The 23,246-nt window shown below is 39.7% G+C and overlaps 1 protein-coding gene across 1 annotated transcript in view; it reads right to left on the bottom strand.

Moving 5' to 3' along the window:
• The window catches only part of MAP2K4 (mitogen-activated protein kinase kinase 4), a 152,696-nt gene that overhangs the window by 42,104 nt on the left and 87,346 nt on the right, over positions 1-23,246 (bottom strand). Inside the window, exons 6-9 of the mRNA XM_034647282.1 lie at positions 20,938-21,057; positions 7,941-8,060; positions 5,633-5,684; positions 1,752-1,879 (exon numbers count right to left, since the gene is read on the bottom strand). Coding sequence (XP_034503173.1) covers positions 1,752-1,879; positions 5,633-5,684; positions 7,941-8,060; positions 20,938-21,057 — 420 coding nt within the window. The remainder of the gene's footprint in view (positions 1-1,751; positions 1,880-5,632; positions 5,685-7,940; positions 8,061-20,937; positions 21,058-23,246) is intronic.

Raw genomic sequence — 23,246 nt, 5'->3', positions numbered from 1 at the left:
GAAATCACAATTCCTATAGACTAAAGACAAATAATAAATCTTAAATAAAAAGACAAGATACATTTCTGAGACCTACGGTCAAGGTGTATCAAAGAAGAGTCAAGCCACCATAAGGCTTGTAATAAAACGAATGCCGGTCACACTCTTGTCCGTCTACAGGCCTTCAAAGACTAGAATGGACAGAAGCATTTCATTTAGTCCAGTAAAGATCACAGGCAGAGAGTTTATTATCAGCTTGCTGACTCCAAGGCTGAAGAAGCCGTAGGGAAAGAAAATCCCTGCACCTCCTGGACCTGTGAACCTTATTCCTACCCAAAACTGAAAGTCTACTTCTTTCGTAAAAGTTACCTGAATTAAAACATTCAGCTCTAGCTGCGCTGCAGATACATTTTTAAAACCTGCATGAATCAGGGGCGCCTGGGTGGTCCAGTCGGTTAAGCATCTGCCTTCAGCTCAGGTCATGATCTCAGAGTCCTGGGATGGGGTCCCACATCAGGCTGCCTGCTCAGCGGGGAGTTAGCTTCTCCCTCTGCCCCTCCCCCTGCCCATGTACTCTGTGTCTCAAGTAAATAAATAAAATCTTAAAAAAAAAAAAACCTGCATAAACCAAACATAATTCTTAGTCAATGTCACACAGCACAAACACTTAGTCTACCTCAGCACTGTGACAAGCCCTATAAGTGTAGATAACAGCTTCTAGTTAATTCTCAGGGCATTATTATTAAATGCGCAAATTATATGACTTCCCAAATGCTCCATGTTTAATACGTTTTTATTTCTTGCTTTTGAAATTGTTGTTCCATTTATCCCCTAATTATCATGATGACTGCAAGACCCTCCAAATTTTCCCAATAATCTGCCTCACCAGTCAACATCCACAAAGCCCAAACTTTAAACGGACGTCTCTTTTTGTACACACACACACACACACACACACACACACACGTGCGCACGCACACACAAGTCCATAAACACCGCAGCCGAAGCTGCTGACGGGAATGCCTCAATGCACAGCCTACGTGTCGCCACTTAAGAGCGGCGTGCTGGTCCGCAGAGAACCACGGACACATGAAGGAAGACAACGACACCTAGGGGAGTGCTTAAAATACAGACACTAAAATTCCAATCAAACACAGATCACAATCCAGCCTGTAGGCACAGCATATGCGCTGGGTAAGAGCAGTGTGACACGTGTGGAAGGCTAGTGTCAGTAGTCTCCTGAGGGGCAACAGCCTCTAGGCTGGCAAATGCTGAGACCTCCCCCCTTGAACCTGTCAGTGTGTTTCATCCACCTCTCAGGAAGGGACGACAATATTCAGAACATAGCCTTAGAGCCTAGAAGTCATACTGAGTTCTACTACGAACTCTGGGACTCCAGGCTCCTGCTCTTCTCCAAATGGAAGAGAAGCATCACTTGGTGGCCTAGGCCACATTTCCCATGTGTTAATGGACGACGTGGACACATGATCCTACAGTGTTACCTACGACAGTCTTGAGAGCATACAGCGTGCTGGAAACGTGGAGGCCTTCTGAGAACCAATCAACCATCTAGTGGATGAGCGGAATAGGTAAGACAATGCAACAGGAGTTCCCTGGGATAATATCACAGTTTCATGGAGAAGCTAGAACCTCAGTTTGGTTTCTAGGGTACAGGAGAATATTCTAGTATGGTGAGACTGCATGACCAACGGCAGAAGGAGGGCTCTCTGGGCAAAGACTACCAAGTAGGAAGGTCTGGCCTTTGCACTTACTGCCATGTATGGCCTACACCCGGCATCTCTTGTCTTGGCAATGGAGTCCACCAGCTGTCCACTGATGCCAAAGTCACAGAGCTTAATATTTCCACTCCTGTCCAGAAGAATATTGGAAGGTTTGATATCTGCAAGAGAAAGAGAGAGAGAGAGATCATTTCGTGTAAAAGTGATCGATCAAATGAGCTACATTTTGAAGCAAAATAAGCAAAAATACCAAAAAACCTTAGACAAGATAAGTGATCAAGTACTTAAAATACAAATATATAAGAAGATGAGGAAAAATGAAGAAACATTGCTCGGAATGCCAATGTTTAAAAATTCAGTATCAAAAATGCTTCACAATAGGGGTGTCTGGGTGGCTCAGTTGGTTAAGTGCCCCACATCGGGCTCCCTGCCTGCTTCTCCCTCTCCCTGCTCCCCCTGCTTGTGCTCTCACTCTCTCTCAAACAAATAAGTAAAATCTTTTTTAAAAGATGCTTCACAATATATGTAGGCATTCTATAATGCTTTCTTTCTTTTCATCAAAAGACTTACGTTTACTTGTTTCAAATTCATTACTTACTGGTCAAGATATGAAGAATGAATTTAATCTACTAGCGTACAACAAACTACCTCAGAGATACCTAAACGCGACCTATACAAATTATACGCCCACAATTAAGTCAAAGTTGAGTTTTAGGGGCTCCTGGGTGGCTCAGTGAGTTAAGTGTCTGCCTTCAGCTCAGGTCATGATCCCGGGGTCCTGGGATTGAGCCCCACATCGGAATCTGCTCAGCGGGGAGTCTGCTTCTCCCTCTTCCTCTGCTCCTCCCCCTGGCTCGTGCACTCTCTCTCACTCACTCTCTAATAAATAAATAAATAGAATCTTAAAAAAAAAAAAAGTCGATTTTTAGCTAACCTAGGAAAGTATCCAATCCACTACATCTAAAAGACCACAGCTTTGGGATCAGAGAAGCAAAGTTTCAAAATCTGGGTCCGAAATTCACAGTGTAACCTGGGGCAAACTATTCAACTTTTACTCAGCAACCACAATTTAATCATCTATAAAATGAAAATAATTGCTAATTCATAGGATTCTGGAAATTAAAACATCTAATACGGTACCTGAACTTCATTTGTATTCAATAAATGCATGCACTTAATAACTATTTCTCCTTGAGAGATTTTTTTCTGACGTTGGAGGACTTCATCAAGTTCCCCCGGCCAACCCTTTCTCCCAGTCGTCCTTGAGGTTCATTTTCACCCCTTCTGAATTATGTGTGCTTGCTTTCCTGCAAATTTGAGAAAGCCAAATCCCCTCTGTTGGGTTCTACAGGTTTTCCAGTCTTGCCAAATTGGGCCCTAGGTTTTCACCCCTTCCTCACTGACCATGAACTCATCGCCACTAAGTCCTAATCCACTGTCCGGTCAATTTTCCTCCCTTTGCTCATGAATTCTCGATCCCTGTCTCAATGCTTCTATCCATTTCATTGTCACTATCATGGTTCAGTGAATAAAAAGGATACAAATAAATACAAGATACAAAAACATCGATCTATAACTCAGAAGGGGATCTACAAAAAAATCCAGAAAAGGTCTCTCGCCATCACTGACAAGGCTGACTGCCTATCAAGCAACCACCCTACCCACCCCCACCCCAGCTCTTCTGACGGAACTTGCAGCTGATTTTATGGAGGTATCCCTCCTCCTCTCTGCAGCCGTTACCACACCTCCCCAACCCGGGGCCTGACTGGTCCAAGCGTATCAGGGGCGCCTGATGCTCCTTGCCTGGAACCAGTTTAGGGTAAGGGCATGAAGCAGGTATGGTGAGTGAGACAAGAGAAAACATTAGAGCAATGTAAGGAAGATGTGCCGGCTCCTACGGCAGCCACACAGAAGAGGGAGGGCTTCTCCAGGAGGCTGTCACATCTACATGTGACACTGGGGACTTGCTTTGCGCGTTACCACCCTAAGGATAGAGCCAACAGATTAAGAAAGGCTGAGCCAAAAGAAGGGAGCTTGAGCCCTAAACATTTTATGCCTGGAGCCACCCTATCCTTGGGCGTGTTAGGACAGATAGTGAATTTCCCTGAAGTTTAAGGCAGTTACCGGGATTTTTTGTAACTCGTGATCAAAAGCACTCTTCATTGTAGCACAAAAGCTAACTGACCCTAATTAATAAAAAAGACTGCTATATTGGGGCGCCTGAGTGGCTCAGTTGGTGAAGCATCTGCCTTTGGCTCAGGTCATGATCCCAGGGTCCTGGGGTAGAGCCCCTCCTCTCAGCCAGCTCCCTGCTCAGCAGGGAACCTGCTTCTCCCTCTCCTTCAGCCCCTCCCCTCATTTGTGCTCCTTCTCTCTCAAATGAATAAATAAAATCTTAAAAAAAAAAAAAGGCTGCTATAAACTCATCATTTTATTTATTAATAGGACAACTGAAGTTATTTTGACGCTTTTCCCTTTTATTCAGCTACTCCTCAGGCACTGTCTTAGAGCTTTATTGTGATTGGCAAGTGTCTCCGAGGTAATCATTAAATGCCCTAAAGGTGATACTACTTTTAAGTGCAAAACACAGTCAAAAAGGAAGGAAAATTCCAAAACAAGAATGCAAATGAACTACAAGAACAACAAAACAATTTTGCTTCGGGATCTAACTCTACATGATCTTAGGCCAAAAGAGAAAATAAGATTAAGAAAAAAAATCTACAATTATTATTTTATTTATTTATTTATTTGACAGAGATAGAGACAGCCAGCGAGAGAGGGAACACAAGCAGGGGGAGTGGGAGAGGAAGAAGCAGGCTCCTAGCGGAGGAGCCTGATGTGGGGCTCGATCCCACGCCGGGATCACGCCCTGAGCCGAAGGCAGACGCTTAACGACTGAGCCACCCAGGCGCCCCTACAATTATTTTTAAGAAGCATTAAGCCAAAGCAAAATTAAGTGAAATATTCTGATGTTCAAGGTTAACTAATTCCAGTGGTCTTGAGTTAACCTCAAACTAAAATTACTTAAATAAATGAGTCAATCACTAATTTCTTTAACCACTAGAAACTATGTTTCCTAGAATGTAAGTCTTTTCACTTCTCCGAATACGACCTTTTACTTTCTGTCCTATTTACTGTCAGGCTGAATCCCACACTGTCGTGCATTGTCTTGGGTTTGTCCATTACAAGTTTCTTGAGGAAAGTGAACTTATGTGCCTCTTCAAAGCCAACACCACACTACCCTGAGTCTAGCATAGTAATACAGAGAGCAACTATTTAATCTATCTGTTGAATTAATTTCATGGCTCCCACTGGCTTCCAATAAATCTACATCAAATGTTTATATTTGGACCTGTGTCCAACAAGGCCAAGATCACTGTTTTCATAAATACAAACGCTTTAGAAGAATTTCAATGTACAATAATAATTAAAGCATCTCTATTTGCAAAAATATCCTCTAAAGTAAAGAAGAACCAGGGACAGTAGCATGCCTTTAAATTGCTCCAGGTACCATCCTCCAGATCCTTGAATGTCCCCAGGACCACCTCTGGGCCCACTGTATACACAGAGAAACAATATCTATCGAGTAAATGAGTAATTGTTTTTCAACTAAGAGTAATAAGAACCTTGCAGCAAAATCTATTTCAATTTCTAAGCTCAATGTACTAATAAATTAAGCTGAAATTTATAGAATCTCAAAGGAAAAAATACCCTAAATTAATAACAAAAGTTTTAGGGGAAAAAAATAATAACAGTGTTAGGGTACATATAATATGTTTTGTTAAAAATACAAATATTTCACGAAGGGTATACAGAGACACTGTAATTTTCAATAATGTTTTCCTATTAAGGAAAAATATTAATTTTTAAGGAAAATATTAATTTCTAATCTATAAAAAAGAATTCATACTCACCTCTGTGAATGATTTTCAAGTTTTCTTTTAAGTGGTTTAGTGCTTTCACAGTCTGGGGAGAAAAAGCAAAGATGGGATAAACAATCAATACCCTTTTAATCACATAGCACACAGCTTATCATAGATAACAAACCCAGAAGCCCTTTGCATTCTTAATTATTTCAATATTCTGTCCACTTCTTACGTTAACTAAAGATGCTAAATGATTACTTTAGATCTGAAAACTTAGTTGCTGTTACATGCTGTTCCCTGACAGCTAAAAAGAACCCAGTAACTTATAATTTTTTAATAAGTCATTATAAAGTTGTACATTTCTTGCATCTTCAAACTTTTTAAGCATGGAAATATTCAGTAAGAGAGAGTCCACAGTCTGGTTCCATTATCAACTCTGATTTAAATAAGTCTTTCCAAATTTCCTCGGTTTCTCAAAATTATTCATTCACCTTCACTGGGCACTGAGCCTTCAAAGTAATGTTGGCAAAGTCAAAGTATCTTTGCTCAAGTTACGGTATTGTTTGATCAATGTTCATGATCGGAAAATCAGGCATTTCTCCAGGAATACAGGGAACAGGGACTTGAATTAAAATTTCCCGCAACCTCAAACTAAAAGGGAACTAAAGAACATGCCAACCATTTGCTATCAAGTGGCCAAGTCTCTGCTCCATCAGGCTGCTGGGGGTCAGGGGTGCACAGCTGGGCCTGTCGTGTTCACTGGGTTATTAATTAGCAAGAAGAGGTTTAACACAAAGGAATTTTAAATGTTGTGCTTCATCTAGGATGAACCAATGATTTATTTGTCTATCCATATTACACACACTGCAATGTACAATAAGATAATTTTGTCTCTGTTGTCCAACTTCACAATCATCCTGCGGTCACGGTGGTTAGGAGCAAGATTCTGGGATCCAGCTGCCTGGGCTTAAATCATTTACCACCTACAACCATATAAAGTTCAAAGCAAATTAATTACGCAACCTCTCCAGATCTGTCATGTGTAAAAAGGAGGTTACACTATTCACCACAGAGTTACTATGGAGATAAAATGTCATAAGATCTTAGCCTGATGCAAATAAACACTCAATAACCATTAGCTACTGTCATTATTCTACTATTGTTGTATTATAATTATTACAAACAGTAAAAGTTCCAAGATAATACTGGGTCTAGTATACTGGAGAGATGACAAAATTGATCAATATAAAATGCCATATATTTTCCCAAGAATAAACAAGTTTCTAGAATAACTCAGCTTCTTTTTATAAAATCAGAGGACAAGGTCTATAATGTAACATTTGGCTCATAAAATATTTAAATTTATGCATCAATTTCGCTAAATAAATTAAAATATTAACACAAATCTTAAGATTATTATGACTTTAATCTGATTTTTGAAATTCCTATTATACACACACACACACCCCTTTCACAACTAAAATCAGTTCAAAAACTATGCATTTTTTACATTAACTCTAAGGCTCAAACAGGATCAACCGGCAATCAGCAGGCAGACTATGCTGAGGTGGTGGAGGCAGGAAACTACACGCGACCAGAATATCTATCTACCTTACAACCTCCTATAAAACTGAGTTTACATATCCACTAACCTACATCATGTCATTAGTTCAGATTCTTCGGGCTTTCTAAGGATCTAATTCTACTCCATTGAATAGGATTTTGTGAACAACCGTTGTCAACTAAAAGAATCAGAGCAAGAAAGAAAACGATCAGGAATTCACTTTCAAAACTACGAACACACGTGTAAAAGGGGACCTCTTTTCTTCTCGGTACTCTGGTAAGAGTGAGTGGGCCAAATTGGTAGCAATGCAGGTTACTGAAATTGCTGTCGAAAATGTCAATGGTTTAGAGCAGACAGCTCAAATCCTAAACACCGGAAAGATACTGCGTCTAAGAGTTTCAATCAAGGGACTTCAAGGAGAATGCTGTGATTCTGATTAATTTAGAGATAACAGTGAGAATATAACCGATTGAAAAGCAGAGCAACAGGCTAAAAAGGAACAGAGAATTTCTTCTTCTGGTTTTGTGTACAGCACAACCTATTACGGTTCACTGTGATTTTAATGAACAGAATATTGTAGTTTTTACATAGAACATATTTTATAAATTGTTCTTATGACTGGTTGTATTAACTACCCATAGAAGTGATTTCGATTCTTTTCCTATTGCAAATGATTTTCCAGGAAGGTCAACAACATTCTGTGAAGGACATTCAGATAGGTGCATTCAAAACTCCAGCAGCATCTTTATACAAGCATACGCAGAATGAACAATTGGAAAATCAGGTACTTACTGCTAAAGTGATTTTGCCTAAAATTTCTTCTGGAATAACATCGTCTAATACACTATATACATATTTGTAAAACTTATCAAACGAGGTAGACATGAGTTCCATACAGATCCAACAGTCACCCTATAAAATAACAAATATCTGTTACTCCTTTACATCTTAGAATTAAGTACCAAGTTTCCTTTACTTAAAATAGAACTACAATTAGAGAAAAAGCAATCTTCTTCTTTTTTTTTTTAAATCTTGCCCTCGAGGTAATTTTTACTTCCTCATTAAAACCCTGGGCAGGACAGTCTCCTCCTGTGTGAACACAAACTTATTTGCCCAATTTCCCCCACTCTTAATTGTAAAGACAGGGGCAGTCTTACACAGAAACATTTGTGCTTTTATAAAAATACCAAATTTTGCCATAATTGAATACAAACATAGAAAATGTGGGAAACTGTTCTTTGTCATTAACAAAGAAAGTAGATGACAGTAATCTGGAGGTTCTATATAAACTTCTAAAATTAGAAGGAAAAAAAAAGGAAGAAAAAAATACACAGAGCAACCCCAATGCCTCAGACATCCTTGTACAAATGCCACCTTCTCAGCGGGTGACATTTAAAACGCAGGCCATGCCGGCTCGCAGCATCCTGACCCTGCTGTGCTGAAATCTTCTATAATAGTATTGGCTAGGTTTGTCACCCATCTCCCTTACCTAACTAGCACGCATTCTACCAGCACAGGGCCTCAGTAAACATTCCCTAGATGAGTGAATGCTGGCCATAATTTAACTGAATCATCCAAACACTTTGGCAGCGTCACAGTGTCTTTTAAACCAGGCGGAAGGCAATTTGACAATAAAACGAGAGAGGCAGAAGTATTTATACCCTGTGAGAGAGTCGTCTCATGACTGGAAATCTAATAAATAGTCCATAAATTCCAAAGAGAAAAACAAAAAAGACAGACAAAACTCGACAGCACTGAACGATCTCACCAAGAGGGAGTGGCACACTAGTAAAGGGATTATCTAATATTACGTTACTTGAAAAACGACATGGATCGTGAGAGGCATGTGCGAGAACACACGGAACGTGAGCAGATACCACAGTTGTGACATGCTGAAAGGATAGGAACACATGAACAAGGGCCACAAAGGACCTTACGAGCGTGAAAGCAGCTCACAGGACGATGACAAAACTGGTCTCAAATGAGTTTGCGTGTTGTTACTAATGTATGGGTCCAGAGGTGTCCTTGGAGATTTCTGCCCACTCATCTCCCAGCCGGACTGACCATGTAGGAGACGAACGCCCGCTAAAGGACGATGGCGTGGCCAGAACAACAATGCCAGTCAGTGGTAGAGGCATGAAGAGAATCCAGCGGACTGAGCTCCTGGCTCCCACCAACACCTGCACTGCCACACAGGAAGCGCGACTGGGCTGAACATGGGGACCAATAAGAGCAACTGACAGCAGGACGGACACCTGCTAGCGCATGCATGTAGCCGCACGGCTTCACACGATGCTTACGTGTAAAACACATTTGACACAGGACGGACACCTGCTAGCGCACGCATGTAGCCGCACGGCTTCACACGGTGCTTACGTGTAAAACACATTTGACACAGGACGGACACCTGCTAGCGCATGCATGTAGCCACACCTTCACACGGTGCTTACGTGTAAAACACATTTGACACAGTGAACGTCTACTTCTATTTTCCTCATTTAAGTCTTTCTTCTCTCTCTGCGGCTCTTTCCTTTGGGTGCTCTTGCAGTCAGATGCTCACAAAAGACTGAGTAACACCCCTTGCCCAAAACAAACACTTGAATTTATTTGAATCTAAAGACACCATCTTAGGGGCGCCTGGGTGGCTTAGCCATTAAGCGTCTGCCTTAGGCTAAGGTCACAATCCCAGGGTCCTGGGATCGAGCCCCGCATCGGGCTCCCTCGTCCACGGGAAGCCTGCTTCTCCCTCTCACACTCCCCTTGCTTGTGTTCCCTCTCTCGCTGTCTCTCTCTGTCAAATAAATAAATAAAATCTTTAAAAAAATAAAGTAAAGACACCATCTTAATAGATGCACTAAATTTTTTTTTATTAGAGCAAAAGATAGCATATTTAACTTATCTGTTTAGAAAAACAATAAGGAAGGACCTTAACTTCAGTAGTAGACCAAAGTGGAAAGACCACTGATAGTAGGGTCTGAAAGGCCTGACTTACTATCCAGGCTCTCCCACTTATGTAAGCTGGGACCCCCTCAGTTCCTCATCTCGGAAGCAGGGTTGCCCTACCTTCCTCAATAGACTAGAACAAAAATCAAATGAGTTATCATACATAAAGTACAAAATAAAGTGTCTGGCAGGTGCGAAAAATGCCAGTTAAGAAAATGAGGGGAGAAGGAGGAAGGATGGAAAAACAGGAAGGCAGCCAAGGGAGAGAGACACAGAACAGGGGAAATCAAGGCAGGAGGTAAACTGGAACTTGGGGGGGGGGGTGAGTGGGGAACAAAGCAGCAATCAGCTCCAGAGAGATCTTCGTGGTTGCTAAGGCACAGAAGCTAACGTGAACTTCTTATTTCTTCTGGCGGTTCCTTTTGACCATAACTGAAAATAGGTAGCAGCAGCAATGAGCTGCATTAAAAAAGGGGGGGGGGGGCCTGAGCTGCCTTAAAAAGCAAAACTGACAGCAACCTTACTTTCATGGTGGAGCACAGGATGGGACACCCACACGACTGAAATGCAAAGGCAGGAATTACTAAATATGGATTTACTGAAAAGAAAGGTGGAGGATGATGAAAAACTAAACCACTAAGATCAAGTGTTCCTGGAGACAAGAACCAGATAAAAACAAAGGCACACTTATACGCCAACGGTAACCACTCAGAAAATAAACTGTTTAAAAAGACACCACTCACAATACAAAGGAAAACTATAAAGCACCTAGGAATGTATCTAACAAAAGCAGCAAAACATTTATGAGAACACACCGAAGATGTGACTAAAGACATTAACAAGGGACCAAAGAGAGAGGCAAAGCAGGCTGACGATTGGGAAGACTCCAGATCATAAAAATGTCAGATTCCCCTAAATTAGATTAAGAACTCGAGTGGATTCTGATCAAAACCATCACGCACCTGGACAAGCTGATCCGAAAACTTACAAAGAGGAGAGCAGAGCTGGGCGACCGGGATGGCTCGGTCCGTTGAGCACCTGACTCTTGGTTTTAGCTCAGGTCACGATCTCAGAGTCCTGGGATTGAGCCCTGCACTGGGCTCCTCGCTCAGTGCGGAATCCGCTCGGGATTCTCTCTCCCCCTGGACTCCACCCCACACTCATGAGCACATGCTCTCTCAAAGAAGTAAATTTATTGAATATTTTTTAAAAAGAAAAAGAAAGTAGAGCCAAGAATAGCCAAGACAATTTTAAAGAAGGGAGCCCAGTCTACTAGACGCAGACTTTTTAAAAAGCTGCCACATTAAAGACAGTGGTATGATACAGAGAGGGAAGTAAAAATACCAATAGAACAGATTCAAAAGCTCATGAGCACATGGAGATTTGGAGGGTGATGGACGTAGCAAAGTGAACAGTTGCAAAAACATGGAATGTGTAATGAATGCTGCTGGAACCAGTCGCCTTTCAGATAAAAAAGAGTTAAATTAGGTCATTACCTCAGATCATTCACCAAAAAAAAACAAAAAAAACAAAAAAAACAAATGGGTTTTTTGAAAAGCAAAGTTTAAAACTTTTTTTATAAGAGTTCTTCAGGACTTCAGGGTAGGAGACAAATTTCTTCTCCAAATCACACATGAAAAGAATATATCCCAAAGGGTGAGACCTGCTAAACTGAACTCCATTATAATGGATATTTCTGTATGACAAAGGATACCACACCAAAAGTTCAAAAATAAGACAAAAGCATCTATTTGGATATAAACAAAGAATGAGCACCCTGAATACTAAAGCACTATGCTGAATTAATTAGGCAGCATGGAACTTTGCATCGGAATCCGGGGATGTACTGTATGGTGACTAACATAATATAATTTAAAAAAAAAAAAAAGAGAGAACACCAGAAATTAAAAAAAATAAAATAAAAGAATTAATTAGGCAAAGACAAAACTTGACAGAATAATGGCAAAGGGATATGCATTTGACAGGCAATTCACAGAAAAGATGACCTGAACACACACATAAAAAACTCTGTACCTCGCCAGTCATTAGGGAAACGTCATTTTAAAAGTAAGATGCCATTTCAAACTCACCTGAATACCAAAAATGAAAGCTTTAACAATATCAAATGTTAGCAACGAGATCTATGTCAATAAACGTTTATGACTTGCCCAACAACCACCCCGTGTTATATACGATGTGCCCAGCTGAAACTACACATCCTAGGCTTCTATGTAGAGAAGGGCAGCCAATAAGATGTCAACACAATCAGCTGATGATTCCAGAACAGCCTTTTTGGTTCTTCCCTCTTCTTTTCCTTTATGTGAACATTACAGTTGAACTCCAACGAGCCAACCTGGACCACAGGACAACCTTAACAATGTAAACCACAAACCCAATAAGCCACTAACAGCTTCCAGTCCTAACACCTGAGTACAATCCTTGATATGGAAACCCTCATTCCTACTGGTAGGAACAGAAGTCAGTACAACCACTGTGAAGAGGAATAGGACAATATAAAGTTAAAAACAGTTCATATCATTTAACCTAGCAATTATATTTCTAGGTATAGGCTATAGAGAATCTGTAACCTATGTTGCCAAGGAGAAATGCAAAAAGAAGTTCATTTTTACACTTTAAAACTGCAAAAAATTAGAAACAACCTATATTAGGGTTATTAAAGAAACATAAAAATATATATATTTAATTACAGACTAGTACATAGCAGTTAAGATAAATTAACCAAATCAGGGGCGCTTGGCCAGCTCGGTCAGTAGAGCACGCAACTCTCGATCTAGGGGGCATGTGTGTTCCCTGGGCATACAGCCTACTTTAAAAAAAATCAATAAATAAAATAAAATAATAAATTAACCAAACCTATATGTTAAAGATCTATATTTATCTTGAAAACTCTGCTGAATAAAAGTGTTATGAGGGATACATACAGGATAATTTCATTTATGTAAACTTTCAGAATACAGAAAACAATACTATGCATTTTTTAGGGAAAGATACATATATGGACAGCCTAAATGAAAAAGCTGAAGGAAATACTAACTTCAAGGTAGCGTTTAGGTCTGTAAAGTGAAAGGAGGATTAGGATGAAGGCTTCCACTGCATCTATAATTTAAAGAGTAAATATGCCAAGTGCTCATCTGAGGTGTTGGTGATTCCCCTAGAAGTTTCTGTATGTTTGAGATATTTCACAATTTTAAAAAAGCAAGATACCTTAAGAAACTAGAAAAAGATGAGCAATTTAAATAAAACATTCAGAAACAGGAAGAATGATCAGAATGAAAAAAATTTTTAAACAGAAAAAAAATACAGAAAAGTAATACAACTGAAAGCTGGCTCACTGAAAGATCAATAAGAACTGATAAATCTCTGGCCAGACTCGTCAGGAAAAAATAGAAAAGATGCAAATTACCTATTAAATTGCCAATTAATTGGACAATTTAGATGAAAGGGACATATTTCTTCAGAGAAACAAATACCAAATTTCACTTCAAAAGAAACATAACTTGAATCAAATGCTATCTTTGAAAGAAAATGAATTTGTAGTTAAAAATCTTCCCACAAAGAAAACTCCAAATTCAAATGGCTTCATTGGTGAATTCTACCAAACATTTATAGAAGAAATAATACCAGTTCTATATAAATTCTTCCAGATAACTGCAAATCAGGGAATATTTTCCAACTCATTCTATATAGCTAGCATTGACACAAGCTGATACACTGATATGAAAGCCAAACAAAAACATTATAAGAAAACTACAGCTCAGTATCTCTCAAGAACTTCCTAATAGGGGAGCCTGGCTGGTGTGGTCAGTAGAGTGCACAACTCTTGATCTCAGGGTCCTGAGTTCAAGCCCCACACTGGGTGTGGAGCCTACTTAAAATAAATAAATAATTTAAAAATTTTTTAAAAGAACTTCTAAATAAAATTTTAGCAAATTTAATCCAATAATATTTAAAAAGGTAATACATCATAATCAAGTGGACTGATCCCAGAAATGCAAGGTTGGTTTAACATAAGAAAAGCAATCTGTGTAACTTATGATACAAAGAAAAGAATCTCTTTAATACCACACAATCACCTTAAACATGCAGAAAAAGAACGGGAAAAAACTCTAACATCTCTTCCTGATTTAAAAAAAAATCTCAGCAAATTAGGAATTGAAGGTCATTTCTTCAACCTGATAAAGAACATCTATGAAAAACCTACAGCTACCATCATCGTTCCTGGTGAAACACTGAATGCTTTCTCCCTAAGATCAGAAACAAGACAAGGATGTCTACTGTCATGGTATCTATGGACTAGAGGATTTAGCCAGCACAATAAGGCAAGACATAAATAAGTAAATGAAACCCAAATTGAAAAGAAGAAATAAACTCTCTTTATTCACAGACAACATGATAATCTAAAATGTCATGGAATCTATAAACAGCTACCAGAACTGATAAGTGAGTTCAACAAGGTTACAATACATAAGATAAACAAAAATCAATTGTATTTCTTTATATTAGTCACAAAACAAGGAAACAAATTTCTTTAAAATATCACTTATTAAAGCATCAAAAAATATTAAAAACTGAAGGATAAACTCAACAAAAAAAATGGAAGTCCTCTATAGTGAAAGCTATAAAGTATTGCTGAGAAAAATTAAAGAAATGTTAACAAATGAAGTAAAATACCATGTTAATGGGTCATTAGACTGAATGTTAAAATATCCATACTTCTCCAATTGACCTACCAGCATATCCCAACCCAAATCCTAGGGACTGTGCTTTGTAGAAAATGACAAGTAGGTTCCAAAATTCATATAGGAATAGAAAAAACCGGCCACCTGGGTGGCTCAGTCGGTTGAGTGTTCGACTCTTGATCTCAGCTCAGGTCTTGAGCTCACAGTTTTGAGTTCAAGCCCTGCATTAGGCTCCATACCCAGTATTAAAACAAAACAAAACAAAACAGAAGGAAGAGAAAAAACCTTAAAGAGCCAAAACAACTTTAAAAGGAATCAAGTTGAAAAACCAGCATACCTGATCTTCAGACTAGCTAAAGGAATCAAGACAGTGTGGAACTGGTATAAAGACAGAACAAACAGATCAATGGAAAAGACCAGACAGTCCAGAAAGAGACCTACACACATGGGGACAACGGACTTCTGACAAAAGTGCAAAGGATACCCACATGCACAAAAGTAAACATCAATCCATACCTTTCACCATAAAAAAATTAACTCCAAATGGATAATATTAATGTGATATCTGAAACTATAAAACTACTATAAGAAAACATACGAGAAAATCTGAGTGACTTTGAGTTAAGCAAAGATTCTTTAGATGCAACACTAAAAACACAATACATTTTTTTTAAACTAACAAATTGGCCTCCAACAGCATTAAGAAACTACACTTTCAAAAAAAAACGCTGTTAAGAATATAATGGATAAGCCACAGATGGGGGAGCAAATATTTACAATCAGATACCTGATAATAAACCTATATCCAGAATAGATTTTTTTAAAAAATTCTCAAGGGGCACCTGGGTGGCACAGTCAGTTAAGTGTCTGACTCTTGGTTTTGGCTTAGGTCACGATCTCAGGGCTGTGAGATCGAGCCCCACATCGGGTTCCGTGCTGAGCAGAGTCTACTTGGGACTCTCTCTCCCTCTCCCTCCACCCCTTCCCCCTGTGTGCATGCTCTCGCAATCTCTCTCCAACAAATAAATCTTTAAAAAATAAATAAAAATAAAAAATAAAAACTCTGAAAACTCAAGAAGAACCCAAAAAAACAAGTTTTTTTAAAAAAACGGACAAAAGTTGGAAGAGGAACTTCATCAGAGAAGACGTATGGCTGGTAAACAGCACATGAAAAGCTTTCAACATCCCTAGCCATTAAAGAAACGGAAATTTAGGGGTGCCTGGGTGGCTCAGTTGGATAAGTGACCAACTTTTGATTTGGACTCAGGTCATGATCTCGGGGTCCTGGGATAGACCCCTTGTGGGGCTCCGCGCTCAGGGGGAATCTGCTTCTCTCCCTCTCCCTCTCCCCACCCCTCACTTACTATCACACGAATGCATATGTTCTCTCTCTTTCTCTCTCTCTCAACTCTTTCTCTCACTCTCTCTCAACTCTTTCTCTCACTCTCTCTCAAATAAATCAATCTTGGGGCACCTGGGTGGCTCAGTCAGTTAAGTGTCTGCCTTCAGCTCAGGTCATGATCCCAGGGTCCTGGGATGGAGCCCTGAGTTGGGCTCCCTGCTCAGCGGGGAGTCTGCTTCTCTCTCTGCCCCTCCCCCTGCTCGTGCTTTCTTTCCCTCTCTCTCTCCGTCAAATAAATAAATAAAATATTTTTAAAATAAACAAATGCATAAAATAATCTTAAAAAAAAAAAAGAGGGGCACCTAGGTGGCTTAGTTGGTTAAGTGTCTGCCCACAGCTCAGGTCATACTCCCAGGGTCCTGGGATGGAGCCCCACATCAGGCTCCCTGTTCAGCGGGGAGCCTGCCGCCCTCCCCACCCCTCTGCTCATGCGCACATACTCTCTCTCAAATAACTACAATCTTTAAAAACAATAAAATAAATTTTAAAAATTTAAAAACTAAAATAAAAGAAAAGAAACAAATTAAAAATACAATGAGATTCCAGTCAACGCCAATTATAATGGCTAAAAATTAAAAAGACCATCCCAAGTGTTAGGAAAGATGTGGAAGAAAGAAAAGTCTCATACATTATTAGTGAAGGTTGAAAATAGTACAACTACTTTGGAAAACAGTTTTAGAAAGTTAAACATTCACCTACCACATGATCTAGCCATTCCACTCCCAGATGTTTACTGGAGGGAGATGAGTGCATACACCAGCTCACAGACTTGTACACACACACTCGCAGCAGCATTACTTGTAACAGACAAAAACCACAGAAATTCAGAAGTCCCTCAGCAGGTGAAGGAATAAACCAATTCTAGTGTATCCCTACCATGGAAAACGACTTCCACTGCACAGGAATATAAATGAACGGACTATTGACATGCCGCACAACAGGAACTGTAAAACAATTATGCAGAGTAAAGAAGACAGAACACATATACTGTACGATTGCATTTACGTGAAATTCTAGAAAATGCACAGTCATCTATAGAGGCAGAAAGCAGCACAGTGGCAGCAGAAGGGAAGCGTGTGAGTGATGGAGATGTCCACCATCTTGATTACGGTGATAGTTCCACAGGCGTATACATTTGTTCACACATATGGAACTATACCCTTTAAGTATGTGCATTTTGTTGTCTATTAATCTTACCACCATAAGGCTGTGCAAGGGGGAAGGAAAGGAAAGAACATGAACAGCAGCAGGGATAGAAAGGGAGAAGGACACTACATTCGGCTAACATCAATGCCTTTTATAAAATCCAATGACCTTCTATAATCACAAGCTACTCAGAATAGTATTTCCCTCACTAGACTTTCTCCAACCTCAAAAGATACTTGAAGTAAGGGCTTCCATGCTTTCAAATTCTGAAATGTATATATGAAAGGACATTTTTAAAGTGAGTCCAGGTTTCAGTGTTGATGAGATAAATGGACGGTGCGGACCTTGATGCACAGTATAGGCTAGAAGTGATGTTTATTGTTCAATACTGCCAAGCTCTCTGTTTTCCTGTCTACAAAGTCTGAAAAGGAGTTTAGAAACCTGCACAATTAGGTGTCGTAGTAATTTATCTACATCAAATCCAAGTTGTACTTGGGCTTTTTATTTGAGTTCAGTTCTACTGTAGAAAGAAGTATAAAGGGTTGGAGACAATGGCAACAAATAAGTTTCCAGCTTCCGTATTAAGTATTATTCAGTCATTGCTCTGAGTAAAGCTATGGAACCTCAGGGGCTCAATTATTACCCAACGGCAAGATTCATCTCTACAGAGAAGCTGTCAGAAGAAGAAAACTAGGGGCGCCTGGGTAGCACAGTCGTTAGGCATCTGCCTTCGGCTCAGGGCGTGATCCCGGCATTCTGGGATCGAGCCCCACATCAGGCTCCTCTGCTGTGAGCCTGCTTCTTCCTCTCCCACTCCCCCTGCTTGTGTTCCCTCTCTCACTGGCTGTCTCTCTGTCAAATAAATTAAAAAAAAATCTTAAAATAAAAAAAATACTAATAAAAAAAAAGAAGAAGAAGAAGAAAACTAACACCTCACAAGCTCCCTGACTGATGGCTGACTGAACCAGACCACAAGCTGGTATTTTACGGCCATACAAATTACAGAATGCAATGTTCTGGAGGGTTCCTCACAGTGACAGGAATTAAAAGGCATTTGTCTTCCTCACAGCGGTGGTTAAGTATGAAGTCCAGACCGCATACATTCACTTCTACTCTTTCCTCTCATAAACCCAGAATTGTGGGTCTATTATTAGAACTGAAGGTCATGTCACCAAAAAGATCCTCTTCGAGTGATCAATCTCAAAAGAAAACTTGTTTCTCTAAGCTCCTATTAAATCTGTTTAATATTTTTAATCTTTGTAACCATAGGAAACACACTCTGCCTATGCATTCTTTAAAGGTAAACCTTTTGCTTCTAAACTTCATTTTTTTTTTTTTTTTGGTTCAGAAAGTACCTATACTTCTTGGGGCAGGAGTCAGTGGATAGTTCACATTCAGCCTATCTGGGCATTTTGTGACTTTATACAACTTAACACTACAGCCCCCAGCCCTCGCCTGATCACACTCAAAAACTGTAGCAGTGTTAAAACGCAGATTTTTTTTTTTTAAGTGAAGACTGAAAGTTCCTCATCCCTGGACCACTTGTTCTATAACAGAAAGAACAGTGAGAGTTTTGTCCCTGAAGTCCCATCTCTGCCACTTAATGGCTACGTGACTCCCATCAAACCTCAGCCTCCTCTCTGGAGAAAGGGGATAATGCCACCGAACGCCCTAAGACTACTACGAAGAGAATATACATGGAAACGACAGATGTTTGTGATTATGGCTGTGTATCTCAACTCCCTTCAACCTCCCTGAGATATTAACACTGAATTTTACCCAGCTTCTCATCAGAAACAATGAGGACGCTGTTCAGACACTATTCCAACCTTTCTGTCTTGTTTCCAATACTTTGCAATCCTGGGTATCACTTACTCTGCCTTCTTTTCATAAAATCAGACCTCTACACTGTGTAGTCTGGGGTATACATCTAAATGCAGCTTAAAGGGATGATTAAACAATGAACATGAGAGAGAGGCTGGTGTATCCGAGCTCTATGGAGGTGAAATACAGTTAAGATAGAGCCAGTAGGAGCCTCGAAGGGCAGGGACTAGAGCGCTGGAAAAGCTGACTGTGGAACCCAGTTAGGACCAAAAGTCTAGTCCAGGCCCTAAGCAACTACTGCTCTGCATATGATCTGAGGAGTAAAACGGCCAGAGGGTTTAGTGATTATAAAGACTAAATTCACGGTTTGGGGGAAGAAGGGAGGAGGTGATGGCCAAGATTCTTGTGCGACATGAAGAAAGTTCCAGATTCGTGATCTTACAGACAGCACGGCATCATGGAAGAACTTAGGTGCAGGGTATGGTCTGTTCCTGAATACAGGACTGCACACTGCTGCAATGTGTTACCGGGGCTGCAAATTCAGTGTATCTGGCCACAGAAACGAATATTCGAGTCATAAAAAGTACAAGGACACAGGTAGAAAGAAACTGCAGGAGTCTAGAATTAACAGTGATTAATTAGTGATTCAACGAAGCAATGGACGCTTCCACTTACTAGAGTACCTATTAAGGGCACAGAAAAACAAACAAATAAAAACGTAGGGACTGAGTGGGGAATTAATTGACTAACCTCAAAGGTCGTCTCCAATTACAAGACTTCATATATTTCTAGTCAGTGGGACAGTCAGTCCTGTCTTACAACACAGTATTTTTTAAGTCAGTAACTGTAACAAAACCCCCAAAGCTACACACATACACACCTTGTGATCCAGTCCCAAAACAAAGAGAGGGGGATTCTCACCAGCTCATAAGGACCCACCAGCACAATCCTAACATTTTCAAAATGAGAATGGTATTTTATAAAGAGTATTAAAAGCGCTTCAGGGTTCATTTGGCTGAAGTCCTCCTCACCTAAGTATCACAAGTGTGTGAGGTGTCTGACTCAGGCCCAGCTCCAGCTCTACCCGCTGCCCTAACTCCTTTCCCTGCTTCAGGCGGCGAGATGACTGGAAATGAGGACATGGGTTTGACAGCTGGAGCAAAAGTGACAAGCTCTGTCAGGACACAGAATAACCAGAGGCCAAAAAAAGACACATGATCCCGAGACTATGCAATTTCTACACAAAAATCTGGATAACAAGATTAACTAAAAGAATGTCTACTATACTTGTGAATTTCCTCACGGGCTGTACTGAGGGTTCTGGATGAGAGCAAATAAATGCTTACATTAAATGCAGACACAGCTGATGACAGAAATAAAAAGTTTTTAAGAGGGGATAGGGGCAACACTGAGGGAGTTCAAAGCCGAGAGAGTGAGTTCAACCTATGGCAAAGGGTTAATATTCAGAAGTCAGCTGATTTGTCAGGTTCTTAAAGAACAGAAACTCTAGGTGAAGAAAGGAAATATGGGATTCACAAATGACAGCCATAAATGTATATTTAAAAAGTACGAGATTCACCCCTTAACTAAGGAACAATGACTGCTAGAAATGAATGTGTAGATTTTCATGGCCTATATACTAAAATATTGAGAAATCAGCTTATTGCTGATGTATGGCAATTAACTGAAGATCAGAATCTAAGCCTGCCATCCTCTTATTTATTCCAATTAGATATTTATTTGTCAGCTAAAACCCCAAATTGTTTATTCCTACCTCTCTGAAGAGTGCACCATAAAACTGAACAATGTACGGGCAATCACTACTCCGCATTACTACATCCAAATCCATAAGAAGTTGTTTTTGTTCTTTTTCATCCACTGTTGACCGAATTCTCTGGAAAAGAATGACAAAAGATGTCACAAAAACATAAAACAACTTTAGAAACCTGAGAAAAACCACTACCACGACAAGACAGAAAATTTCTAAGCAAACGTCATAAATACTAACCAGACATAAAAATTATCATCTCCCTTGGACTTTACAAGGACAATTTTTATCACAGAAAAACAAAATAGCACTTAGGATTTTTTTTTTTTTTTAACAAAATAGCACTTAGGAATTCTTTAAAGGACACAGGGCTTTTTAACCACAAGCATCCAGGGATGACGTTGGAAGTTATATAACAAAGTTCCTAAGCAGTGAAAATTAACCCTCACGAGCAAATATAAAGAAAAGCATAAGGAGCTCTACTTTAAACAGTTTTCAGGTGCATAGTCAGCTTCACAGATACCTTTATTGTATGGAATCTAGGTATTCAATGCAAGAACAGCCCTCCTCGCTCCCTGGCAACCTTACCCCCTAGCATCCTCATTTGTTAGAGATGGAAAATAGTCCACAACAGGTCACAGTGGGAATCAGTGTGGGTGCAGCACACAGACGACCTTCCCGAGCTCCCAAATCCTATGCTGGAATTCTCCCCCTTTACCACATTTGCTATACGTTAAGAACAAAAAGTTCTACCTGACTCTCCACCCCATGGGTCAGAATGGAGGGCAGTAGGAACATGTGGAAGAAAATCTCCAAATGAGGAGGGAGAGGGCTCTTTGTTCCTACACTGATGAGCCCCTCTTCCCCGTACACGGCAGACCTGGGGTATATCCCTGACCCACCTGTACAACTTCTCTGCACACTTCTAAAAGACTGCCACGAAAAGCCAGTACCCCCACCGCCCACTGCCCACCCGGGAACAGCAGGGTACACGGAGACATTCAGAGGGACAGTTCCCACTGCACGAGAGAGATAGGAAAGAATCAAGTTCAGAAAACGTAAAACATGAATAATGAAGTTAGAGTTTCACACCAAGGCATGCAAACAACTTTTTTCTCATAAAAAAAAGTTCACAATGTCACACCGCGCCACTGCGTACAACACATGGTACATACTTACAAGGCAAGTTAGTATATCAAAAAATACACAAGCTGGCATTTTGTCTTCCAAAGACTTCAAGGTATCTGTCCTCAATGCTCTTCAAAGGGATGAAGGCAGTCAATTAAATTCTTGAGCCCATTTTACAGAAGAGAAGCCAGAGGCACAGAGAGATACAAAAGATGTATTCCATGTAACATGACAATAAACAGTTGTAGAAGGAATAGAAGCAAGTTCTTTGATTTTCCTTTCTCCCCACTAATGAGGAATTCTATATATTCCAAATACGAACACATTTAATCTTGCTGTTTAAAATGTATAGCCTGCTAGCTACAGTACTTCTTACCAAATAAAATTTACTAACCAGCAACCGTCTTGTATACGCTGATTTATTTAAAACTTTTACACTGAATATCACTACCCAGATAAACAAGAAATAAATAATAAGAACAAAAAATAATAACAAAATAAGACTGACACTTTTAAAATTAAGAAAAATTGCCTTCTTTCTCTCATTTCTATATTTTCATAGTTTGAAGATTAATGATCTTTCTTTTAAATCAACATCAGGATAATGTTTGCTCTAAAAGTGTATTTTTAAAAAGTCGAAATAGCCCAGAGATGTAATTTGTTATTAGTTCAAAAATTTTGGTAAACATTTTAATTACATTTATTCCTGTTTTTAAAACAATAACATTAAAAGGATAGCTGTGAAAATATTAGTTTGGGAAGGCAATTTTTTAATAAAAACTTAACAATCTCATATATCTACATTTAAAAGACAGAGAGCCGGTAACTAGAGACAAATGGGGAAGAAAAAGGAAATGATACTCTGGGGAAGACCGCCACCAACCGAAGAATTCTCACTATTAAAAGGTTTAAAAACTTTTTTTTCTGTTTTCACTTGTACGGATATATGGGCAAGTATAAATACACTAACTCACACTCATAGGACACTACTATAAAAGATGTCCTCTTTCCTAATTTGTTTCCCCAAACTGGTTATACGGTTTCTAAATTTCCATTTGTACAAATGCTTGCATTTCAACTACTGGAAAACATATTACAGCCAAAAAACCTCGATCGTTATCATGAATAACTGACTCTTGAGGACAATTTCTACACATACTACAGCAGCTACAGAAGGGATGCATGTT

Source organism: Ailuropoda melanoleuca, chromosome 17 (assembly GCF_002007445.2).
Source record: "Ailuropoda melanoleuca isolate Jingjing chromosome 17, ASM200744v2, whole genome shotgun sequence".
In the NCBI taxonomy this organism is placed as follows: domain Eukaryota; kingdom Metazoa; phylum Chordata; class Mammalia; order Carnivora; family Ursidae; genus Ailuropoda; species Ailuropoda melanoleuca.
This window is presented reverse-complemented; position numbering and strand designations above follow the sequence as displayed.